Here is an 11768-nt window from a genome sequence, read left to right as displayed (position 1 = left end):
GTTAAAATTAGGCCCATTTCAACAGAATTTGGAATTTATCAATGAGCCAAAGGTTTCATTTTGATAATGGTAACGTATGGTAATGATAACTCACACTAGCCGATTGCATTAATGCAAGTGTGTGTGCAAAGAACAGAGAAAAGAAAGTTACAGTGTAAAAAGACTATAGTAAATTTTCACTATAGTGAGTCCTGGACTAAAAACTGTAGATTATTTAAAGCACATAAATAGTCTTTGCTGTGGCTCATCTTGTTAATAGCTGTAGCTCATGCTGTAAACTTTATATTATGGATATCATAATGACTTTATATAGTTGTAAATATGTAAAGAGACTGACAAAACATTGTTAATAAAAAATTACATAAGAGATTTTGACATGTCAAAGTTGTCAATAATAAAATAAATGATGGCTGAATTGAAATACATTTAGCTGCTTCAGTTTCGGGGTCCTGGTGTTGTGCATGCTGGCTCAATGTCACATTGTCATGACTTACTGGGAGTGGGACACTTGAACAGAACAAAGCCATCATTAATAGTATTAGTAATACCTGTGCTTTTTCTACCATAACAGGTGAAAATGTCTTGCTGTGAAAATTAGTCTTTAGGTGAAAAAGTAGAATCCAGGCCTTTATTTTGGTTTTTGTTTGACCAATTCATAATATGAAATATTGCTTGAATGTTAACTATATTATTAGTCAACATATCTATGCTATTATATTGTTTTGATTGTGCAAATTAGTCAGTGCTATATGCCCTACAGTAGTTTCTGTATCCAAGGAAATGTCCTTTTAGGTGCATGTGTGTGTTACGGTTATGTTTGTATTTTTGTGTACAACTTTTTGTGCATGTGTGTCTGCATGCATGTGTAGTCATGCAAGGGTGTGGTAACCTCTAAAAGCCCTCTCCACCTCGCCTTGGCTCCATGGGAACCTGCGCGCAGCTAATCCTCCTTTTGGCTGGAGAGGGCTTCTCCAAACAAATCCTCTAGCTCTAAGACCCACTGCCCCTCAAGTGGGCTCCTGGCTCTCTTTGCCAAGCCTCACCAAAAAACCTCTTTCCTTTCTTCTCTTTTCTCATATGCTTCACATAAAACAGCTACCTACCATGAGGCAAATCCCCTCGTCTCTGTCTCTTTTCTTCTAGGAGCGAGGGAAGGAGAAAGGAATGGGGTGTGGATAAGCCAGGCCAGCAGGAGATTGTCAAGTTGAAGAACTAAGATGACCTGTTTTGGAAGAGGGGGCGAGTCTGAATAATGTGTGGTAGTAAAGGGGTCATTGTTTGATACCAGGCAGGAGGAAAGTGGGGATAAAGGGGTGGATCTAAATGCTTTAATGTGACACCTTCTGCTTTACTGTATTATGTATCATCTATTACAGTATAATATAAAAATGTACTTGTGTATCTTTACTGCCGATCCTGTCTCCTTGAAATTACATTTGTATTGGCTACACTACTAAAATGCAACAGAAAATACATCTTGAAGGAAACATAAAGCCACTGCAATAATGTTTTCTGTCAACATTATGATGAAATGTTCATCGCTGTATCTGGCAAAATACATATAAGTAAAATATTTATTGATAATGCATTTCATTTATTTTCTGCCAAACTATCAGATTTACAGAATTATGTCCGCTGGTATTGAATATAGCATTATTACACTCTTAAAGTTTATGTTTAGGAACTAGCATTGCTCAGTTAAGGTAAGGATTAATATGGAAAAAAGTCTTCAATAACTGGAAGCACAAGACACAATGTGTTTATTAAAATGTAACCATAACTATGATAATTAATTTATCTTAACTGAAGTGCATTTTTTGGGACACAGCATGCAAATCCCAGTCTACCTTTAACGTCAGTGCCATATATGTGAAGTGTAATGTAAAGTTTCATTAACATTCATTATACAAGAAGGATTTAGATCAGATCCTTCAGATTTTACTCAATGTCTTCTTAGAACATGATGTGGAGCTTTTGGGAAATACATCTGTTTATCTATTTGCTTTATTGCTGAAATGTACATTAATATTATTGCTATGACTGCACAGTAAATAGAAAGTTACCAGCCTTTATAGCCTTTGTGCAGTTAATACACCCTTGTGGCATTACACAGCTTCATACTTTCAACAGTGTTTTTTTCAAGCCTGTCAACCCAAGGACAACACAGTGTGTGCATGACTGATGCATGCTGCTACTGTATACAGTGACAAACCTTTGATGACTAGTGATGGACACACACATCCACAAACAAAATCCACAAGTTACTTGTTCCATGCAGGTGATTTAATTAGTATTGTGGATCAAAGATATGTATGTCTTATGAAGATATATTGATTTAAATTGCTGGTACTTGTTTGACATCCCGAAGTCTTGCCTGCCAATATAATCTATTAGAATCTAACAAGTTTTATATTTATGCAACTACATTCACATATTTTTACTTTCTTCACATAAGATGAGATGAGATAAGAGTTTGATGGGTTTTTGCAGAAATGTATTACCATTGTGCAGATAGGAAAAATGGAGAAATGTAGCTAACAAGGGATGGTTGAAAGCATGTGAAACATACATGTAGCAATAAATATACCAATGTGTCAAGACTTTTATATTGATTTACCTTTTTTATCTCCCTTTTCTATTTCTCAAGACTCAACCAATCACATTACTTTCCAAAATGAGTTAAGAGCGTAACATATACGATTACAAAATAAACAGTACCTCTTAAAATACAAAATCCCACAGACACTTGCATTGTCTTTGTTGATGCTTTATTGGAAAATATTGTAACATACATGTTAAAAAGAAAGAAGCAAACAAACTGCATTATCAAAGTTTCTCAAAAACATAATTTGGTATTCAATTTGACTTTTTACAAAGATATGGAATTATTTTGCACACAGAAGTCAAAGAAAAAGAAAAGTAATAGATGCAAACAACTACTGCAAAACATTAATCGTAAACCCAAATCGTAATATCATTCATCATTCCATGTCACTTCAGCTCAACAGCTGGCCTAAACTTGAGAGATTTAGCACGCTGCTTCCCTGTCTCTCCAAGAAGGACCCCATTTCTGGTGTAGAAGACCTTGGCCAGGGTGGAATTCAGAGGGGAGGGTATGTACTCCTGACACTGGTTACCACCAAGGCTTGGCGCACACACTACTTTATACGTAAAGAAGAGATTGCCATGATTTAATGTGCAGCTGTCACTCACCTTCCCCTTATGCAGATAAGTGGAGCACTTGCCAAGCAGATCATTGTTCGAGGAAGAATCCTCATCATAAACACTGAATCTAAGCTTGCTGTCCATGCTGATGTCGTGAAACACAAACGTCTCTGTCCACCTAGGATTATCATCGTTTGGAATAACGACAGTGCGCTGTACCCGGTCACCACATTTAACCTCCACTAAAGCATCTGTCTGAGTCGTCACATCACCATACAGTCCTTCTGCATGCAGATTGTAAACTGTTAATGTTGCAAGACCTTTCCCAGTAGCACAGCAGTTTGACTTCACATTCTGATTATTGTTACAAACACAAGCACAAGGATCCCTTTTGTTAGATCTGTGCCCAATTTGACATGTCTCTGAGCATTTTTTCAACACTGCATTTTTCTTGATGTACTTCTCCACCTCTTGCTTCAGTCCGGCACTGGCTGGATGACCACTTGGCAGTATGGTGTGCAGAGGCTTTATGTTGTAGCGGACCACATCAGGCGTTTCTTTCAGTGAGTTAAGCCAGGTATTATAGACAGAGGGGCCTGACTGCCCTTGAAAGAGGACATCATCTCCAACTAGGTTTCCACCAATTACCTCTGTTGTACGCTCATTAAACATGCTGCTGAAACTTGGGATAGAGAGCTTCTTCTTCTTTGCCTCACAGTGTTGTATCATTGGCTTATTGCTGTTAGGATGTGCAAACGCAGCCGAGGCCTCAACTGACAAACAATCTTTGACCTCTGTCTCCGACAGTCCATTCATGGTTGCCTGGCATGTCCTAAGAGCAGTGACTGTCTTTATTTCCCCTCCCAGAGACACTTGTGTGATGTAATGTGTGCCAAATCTATTAATTAGATTGCGGTATAATGGCTCTGTTTTACTTGAATATGAAGGAAGGGAGCTGACGGCTGATTCAAACTCAGAACTCAGGGGAGGTTTTGCTGCCAGTCTGTAGCTGTAAAACAGAGAGATCAAATAAATTGTTGCCATTCACAATGAAATATCATTTAGATGTTACTGTCACTGTTGTTTTGTTTAAGGCCCTATTGCTGTCGAAATGGATTGCTGTACTTACCATCTCACTCTTAATTAACTACAGTTTTGGGATGTAGGTTAAGCAAAACTGTAAAGTTACCTGAACAAATCAATTCAATGTTGTTCACAAACTCACCGGTAGAAGTTACAGTCAACAGAATGGCGGAAGAAGCTATAGTGGTCTTCTTTTGACTTTCCCATGGCAAAGGTTGATTCTTTAGAATGGGAACCTCCATGGATCGGCTCAAAGACGTTGCTGGGTTTTACCTTAAAATTAAGGTCAGTTTCCCAATCATTGGTCACAGCTGAGGTGGAATCATTGACAAAAGCTTCAACGGAGTCATAATCAATACTGGAGACTCTTAAACTGCACTGTGGGAGGCTTGTCCAATCCTCTACAGCAATGGGGACCTTCTGGTTCTCATTGTTCATGTAGCGGTTACGGTATAGCCTGCAAGCACCATTGTCAAGTTTCCATGTTTCAGTGTCGATGACATAGGCACCTTTCCGTTGCATCTTGACGATGTCGAAGCCTTCCCCACCCAGATTGTAACCAGGGACGAATTGAGCCTTCTGACACTGTTGTGGTGTACCAATGAAGCTTGATGACAGACACAGAGGACTCCATGCCCACCACAGGAGCAAGAGCTGCCACATCACTGTCATCTGTATGAAAGATACAAAAAGTAGACAGAAAGACATGCACATAAAATCAACTGAACAAATGCAAACACTTTGAAATTTACAGTTTTAGTACTAATCGACAATTTCTTTCCAGCAGTTATGAAGATTTTACTCATCATAAACTTCTGGTAAAAAAGAAGAAGTGTGCTGAAGTGTCTTACCTTAACTGCAGACAGACAGCTTTTTTCAGTGGCTTTCAAAGGACCTAACTTATAGTCTAGCTGTCCTGGAGGTGGATTCTTTACTGCCGACGTTTTAACAAGTTTTATTTTTAACCAGCTGCAGTCACATGTTTTTTTACTTACTTCCCCACATATTAAGATGAGATGTTAAAGGAAAGGTTCTTTCATTAAATGTTTATTATCACTACATGACTAAAATATTTCATTGTGATTGAGCTATAGCATTGGTTAAAAACAAAAATAAAAATAAACATTCCACAAAAAAGAGATTGCAGCATTGACAGGACAGCCTATCTACTACCTATAAGACAAAAATATGTCATTTATTCAATCTCCTCTCCCAAGCTCCACTGAAAAAATATTTTAAAATCATTTGTTCTTTCTTAAAACAAAACAAAAAAAACATTCAACATGAAGGAAACTGTAACAACTGAGGTTTTACAAGAGTGGAGTCCAGTAAAACATAGAATGAACTTCATTTACGTGAATGATTTGTGGTAGTATCAATGATAAGGTCAAATGACAGATTCACCCAAATATGCAAACCGATTTATTTCAGTCATGGAGAAACTGCGTCTCTCTTTTACATGGTAATCATCTCGTTTTAAGATGAATACTATGTATAATAAAGATTTGTTTTTAATGAAATTTGTCAAATGAGTCAACAAATTAATAACTTCAAGATTTATGCAGATGTTTTTGCAGATATAAGGACTGGGATGCATTCCTTGTGACATTTCTCGAATAAATGTCATTTCAAAATGTCATTTATTTTCTGAAATGTGACTTGAGACGAAGATTTTTTAACAGAAGTATTAATTATGTATTATCAATTAGAGTGTGTAGTTCATAAGAAATTGACATTAACCAGGCAGATAGGGTCTAATCAAAGATACTATCAAGTTGTATTATGGTAATCAGCATTTATGGAGCTTGACCCTGAACCCTGACTTTTACTAAAAGTCAGGACATTTGATCTTCTAATTTTGTTTTTTGTAATCTGTTCCCAGATATGATGTACCAAAAGAAAGAGGATCTCAAAATATATTTTCTCTTGGATTGACTTGAATTTGAAATGGTTTCTTGCTTCTGGAATGGATGCCAGAAATCAAGTCAATCCCACCTTTTTGAACACTGTGAACAGCAGCAGAACATGTTTGAACATCCTGTGAACCTCCTCTTTTGAAAAGATTTATCATTGTTTGGCTGAGCTAAAATATTTGGGAAATAAATGCTTCATTTTTAAGGGGGAGCATTAAGGATCAGTGCTTGTCAATGCCGCATTACAACAAGAGTGAAAGTGCTCTGTTTTTTTTCCAAACTTCCAAAGGCATGCAGGTTGGTGGAATAGAAGTTGAAATTGTCCAAGTATTAACCCTTAGATAGATAACCTGTCCAGGTTGTGTACCCCCAAACTCCTGTGACCCTGAAAAGAATAAGCAAATAAAGAAAAGGTATGTATAAATGAATTATGTCTAGAGCTATTGAGAAGCTTCCACTGATGGTCATGTGTGAAACAAAAAAAGTTTGTTTACAAATGAAAAGATACCCAAAAACAAAATGTACAAAAAATTAGGCGATGCATCAAGAGTGAGAGTTCACACCAGCATTTCTCACCTCACCCTTACAAGCTGACCAACACCTTGTTTGTGATCACAGGGTGTTGTTATGCTGACCTTTAGATAAAAATGCGGTACCGTGGCTGTCTGTGGCTCTACAAACTTGTTGCACATCTTACCATCTGTTGATAGAAAAACATGTGTGGGAATTCACAAATTGCAGGATGCCAGTGTGCAGTAATGGGTGGTGCTGTTCACACGTACAAATTGTACATAGCTGATGAGGGCAAGTGAGTCCAACTGATGATAACCGCAGCTTGAAATTGTCTTTTAAAGTAAATATAATTGAAATTGTTTTGGTATTTTTCAAAAGCAAAAAGAGGCAAAGTGAAAAATCATCTCTACAAATGGAACTGAATCAACTAGAAATATAAAATACAAAATAATTGTAAAAGTATTCATCTTATTAAACTGAATTTATTAGAGATTGCAGCTATGAGTCTTTATGAATATCTCTGTTTCACCATTAACTATTATTTTGTTGCCACTTCTGAGTAACCCTCTATAGTCTGCTGCAGAGAAGCATCCACACAGCTCTGCCAGGCTACATGGAGGGGCTGCTGCATCTCTGCCAGCTCCTAAGCAACACAGTGTTTAGAGTGATGTCCAAAAAGCTCAATTCTGGTCCCATCAGATCACAGAAGCATCTTCTTTGTTTCAATCTACAGAGGTTTGTTCTTTCCCACTCTGCCGTAAAGCTGCGACTAGTGTTGAATGTACAGTGTCTCCCATCTCAGCCATGAAACCCTGCAGCTACTTCAAATATGCCATATGTCTCTTGGCCGCCTTAATTTCATTTATTTTCTGCCATACTATCAGATCTTACAGAATTATGTCCGCTGGTATTAAATGAAGCAGTATTACACTCTTAAATTTATGTTTAGGCACTAGCATTGCTTGGTTAAGGTCAGGATAATTATGGAAATATTTCCCAGTAACTGGAAGTACAAGACACAATTTGTTTATTAAAATGTAGGTTATCTGGTCTACACATTTTATCTAATTAGTTTGAGCTGTAAAAGGACCAAAATGTCAAAATGATACATTGCGGTGTGTGGAGATGATCATATAGCCTTTATAGTCTTTTTGCAGTTAATACGCCCTTATGGCATTACACAGCTTCATACTTTCAACAGTGTTTTTTTAAGTCTGTCAACCCAAGGACAACACAGTGTGTGCATGACTGATGCATGCTGCTACTGTATACAGTGACAAAGCTTTGACGACCAGTGATGGTCACACACATCCACAAACAAAATCCACAAGTTACTTGTTTCATGCAGGTGATTTAATTAGTATTGTGGATAAAAGATAAATAGCGGGTACTTGAAGGTTTGACATCCCGAAGTCTTGCCTGCCAATATAATCTATTAGAATCTAACACGTTTTATATTTATGCAACTACATTCACATATTTTTACTTTCTTCACATAAGATGAGATGAGATAAGAGTTTGATGGGTTTTTGCAGAAATGTATTACCATTGTGCAGATAGGACAAATTGAGAAATGTAGCTAACAAGGGATGGTTGAAAGCATGTGAAACATACATGTAGCAATAAATATACCAATGTGTCAAGACTTTTATATTGATTTACCTTTTTTATCTCCCTTTTCTATTTCTCAAGACTCAACCAATCACATTACTTTCCAAAATTAGTTAAGAGCGTAACATATCAATACTGGAGGTATGTCCAAATGCAAAGCACCCTGTCTCAATGGTTAGGTGGTCCGCTTACCTGCCCTACAGGTAGCCCAATTGAAGAACTGCTGATTAGATCGAGTTCAGGTAAGGGCATTACTCCTAAGATCAATGATTTATTACAGGAACAACTATGTGACCCTTTGCTCAAGGTTAAAAAACACTGGGCAGGGGACCTGGCCATAGACATATCTCCTGAGGATTGGAAATCATGTTAAGATAACATTGATACAATATACAAAGAAATGGGTAATAGATTTATTCAACTGAAAATAATACATAGATGGCATCGGACGCCAAAACAACTTTATAAATGGAACTTAATACCAGCAGACCCTTGCTGGAGATGTGACAGGAGTGGTGCTTCTATACTACATATACTCTGGACATGCCCAGCACTTTAGGACTGGTGGAATAACATTAATCAGATTATGTTTGAAGTCTTGCACAAAAGTTTCCAAATCTCTGCAAAACTGGCTATCTTGGGATCGACCACTGAGCTTCAGGACAATGACTTTTCGTGCTTTGAGAAAAGATGGATTATTTTGGCTCTAACAACAGCTAAACGGATACTACTAAGACACTGGAGGAAAACATACCCCCCCCCCCCCTCCTTATGAAAAATGGTTTTGTTCATTTTGTTTTGTTTTCATACTACACTCATTTACAATAGGGAGCATATTTCTGACCTAGACGGTTACCTGATTAAGTGAATTGATCTTTCCCTGCCTGTATTATTTGTGTGTTAAACTTCAATAAAAAAGTGTGCATTACAAAAAAAAGAGCGTAACATATATGATTACAAAATAAACAGTACGTCTTAAAATACAAAATCCCACAGACACTTGCATTGTCTTTGTTGATGCTTTATTGGCAGATATTGTAACATACATGTTAAAAAGAAAGAAGCAAACAAACTGCATTATCAAAGTTTCTCAAAAACATAATTTGGTATTCAATTTGACTTTTTACAAAGATATGGAATTATTTTGCACAGAGAAGTCAAAGAAAAAGAAAAGTAATAGATGCAAACAACTACTGCAAAACATTAATCGTAAACCCAAATCGTAATATCATTCATCATTCCATGTCACTTCAGCTCAACAGCTGGCCTAAACTTGAGAGATTTAGCACGCTGCTTCCCTGTCTCTCCAAGAAGGACCCCATTTCTGGTGTAGAAGACCTTGGCCATGGTGGAATTCAGAGGGGAGGGTATGTACTCCTGACATTGGTTACCACCAAGACTTGGTGCGCACTCTACTATGTAGGAGAAGAAGAAGGTACCATGATTTAACATGCAGTTATCACTCACATGCCCCCTACGCAGATCAAATGAGCATTTACCAAGCGGATCACTGTTCCAGTAAGTATCTTCATCATAAACACTGAATCTAAGCTTGTTTTTCTTGTTGATGACAATAGGTCCAAATGAAAATTTCTCTGACCATTTAGGATTATCATTGTTTGATATAATGGCAGTGCGCTTTACCTGGTCACCATATTTGACCTCCACTGAGCCATCAGTCTGAGTCCACTTATCACCATACAATCCCTTTGCATAAAGCCCGAAAACTGATAATGTTGCAAGACCTTTCCCAGCAGGACAGCAGTTTGACTTGACATTCTGATTACCGTTACAAACACAAGCACAACGATCCCTGTTGTTAGATCTGTGCCCAATTTGACATGATTCTAAACATTTTTTCAACACTGCATTTTTCTTGATGTACTTCTCCACCTCTTGCTTCAGTCCGGCTCTGGCTGGATGACCACTTGGCAGTATGGTGTGCAGAGGCTTTATGTTGTACTGGACAATATCAGGTCTTTTTTTCAATGAGTTAACCCAGGTATTATAGACAGAGGGGTCTAATTTCCCTTGAAAGAGGACATCATCTCCAACTAGGTTTCCACCAATTACCTCTGTTGTACGCTCATTAAACATGCTGCTGAAACTTGGGATAGAGAGCTTCTTCTTCTTTGCCTTACAGTGTTGTATCATTGACTTAATACTGTTAGGATGTGCAAATGCAGCCGAGGCCTCAACTGACAAACAGTCGTTGACCTCTGTCACCGACAGTCCATTCATGGTTGCCTTGCAGGTCCTGAGAGCAGTGACTGACTTTATTTCCCCTCCCAGAGACACTTGTGTGATGTAATGTGTACCGTATGTATCAATGAGATTGCGATATAATGTCTCTGTTTTACTTGAATATGAAGGAAGGGAGTTGGCAGCTGATTCAAACTCATGATTCAGGGGAGGTTTTGCTGCCAGTCCATAGCTGTAAAACAGGGATCAAATTATTGTCAGTCACAATGAAATATCATTTAGATGTTACTGTCACTGTTACTGCTGTTTGTTTTAGGCCCTATTACTGTCTTATTGATTTGCTGTACTTTCCATCTCACTCTTAATTAACTACAGTTTGGGATGTAGGTTTAGGTTAGGTTAGGTAACAAAACTGTAAACTAACTAAACAAATCAATTCAATGTTGTTCACAAACTCACCGGTAGAAGTTACAGTCAACAGAATGGTGAAAGAAGGTATAGCGGTCTTCTTTTGACTTTTCCATGGCAAAGGTTGATTCTTTGGAGCGGGAACCTCCATAGATTGGCTCAAAAACTGTGCTGGGTTTTACCGTCAAATTAAGGTCAGTTTTCCAATCATTGGTCACAGCTGAAATGGAATCATTCATGATAGCTTCAACAGAGTCATAAACTATACTAGAGACCCTTAAACTGCACTGCGGGAGGATTCTCCAGTCCACTACAGCAACGGGGACCTTCTGGTTCTCATTGTTCATGTAGCGGTTACGGTATAGCCTGCAAGCACCATTGTCAAGTTTCCATGTTTCAGTGTCGATGACATAGTAACCTTTCCGTTGCATCTTGACAATGTCGAAGCCTTCCCCACCCAGATTGTAACCAGGGACGAATTGAGCCTTCTGACACTGTTGTGGTGTACCAATGAAGCTTACACTGGATGACAGACACAGAGGACTCCATGCCCACCACAGGAGCAAGAGCTGCCACATCACTGTCATCTGTATGAAAGATACAAAAAGTAGACAGAAAGGTATGCATGAAATTTACAGTTGCAGTACTAATTGACAATTTGTTTCCAACAGCTAAGAAGAAGATGATAACATTACTCAACATAAACAGCTGGTAAAAAAGAAAAAAACTCAAGTGTCTTTCTTACCTTAACTGAAGACAGATAACAAGCTTTTCTTCAGTAGCTCTCAAAGGCGTACCTATACTATAATATTGCTGTCCTGGAGGTGGAGTCTTTGCTGCCAATGTAATCTATGACATTTTATTTTTAACCAG

General features: G+C 38.0%; 2 protein-coding genes across 2 annotated transcripts; both read right to left on the bottom strand.

Annotated features, from left to right (window-relative positions):
• Positions 1–2991: 2991 nt before the first annotated feature.
• On the bottom strand, positions 2992–5145 carry LOC128366476 (perforin-1-like). The gene is made up of 3 exons (XM_053327203.1): positions 5100–5145; positions 4391–4920; positions 2992–4174 (listed from the first exon to the last, which is right to left on the bottom strand). Exons 2-3 carry the CDS (start codon positions 4918–4920, stop codon positions 2992–2994), a joined length of 1713 nt encoding a protein of 570 aa, XP_053183178.1. The 5' UTR covers positions 5100–5145.
• A 4385-nt stretch (positions 5146–9530) lies between these two features.
• Positions 9531–11482, bottom strand: LOC128366466 (perforin-1-like). The gene is made up of 2 exons (XM_053327190.1): positions 10947–11482; positions 9531–10719 (listed from the first exon to the last, which is right to left on the bottom strand). Exons 1-2 carry the CDS (start codon positions 11480–11482, stop codon positions 9531–9533), a joined length of 1725 nt encoding a protein of 574 aa, XP_053183165.1.
• Between the last annotated feature and the right edge of the window lie 286 nt (positions 11483–11768).

This window comes from Scomber japonicus, chromosome 2 (assembly GCF_027409825.1).
Source record: "Scomber japonicus isolate fScoJap1 chromosome 2, fScoJap1.pri, whole genome shotgun sequence".
Classification (NCBI taxonomy): Eukaryota; Metazoa; Chordata; class Actinopteri; order Scombriformes; family Scombridae; genus Scomber; species Scomber japonicus.
Note: the sequence above shows the minus strand (reverse complement) of the source record. Positions and strands in the feature narration are given on the sequence as shown.

Excerpts from the sequence above, each read along its gene's own strand:
- LOC128366476 (XM_053327203.1), bottom strand. The coding sequence starts at position 4,920 with ATGACAGTGATGTGGCAGCTCTTGCTCCTGTGGTGGGCATGGAGTCCT. Across the intron at positions 4,175-4,390 it reads GTTGACTGTAACTTCTACCG|CTACAGACTGGCAGCAAAAC; the intron begins GTGAGTTTGTGA and ends TCTGTTTTACAG.
- LOC128366466 (XM_053327190.1), bottom strand. The coding sequence starts at position 11,482 with ATGACAGTGATGTGGCAGCTCTTGCTCCTGTGGTGGGCATGGAGTCCT. Across the intron at positions 10,720-10,946 it reads GTTGACTGTAACTTCTACCG|CTATGGACTGGCAGCAAAAC; the intron begins GTGAGTTTGTGA and ends CCTGTTTTACAG.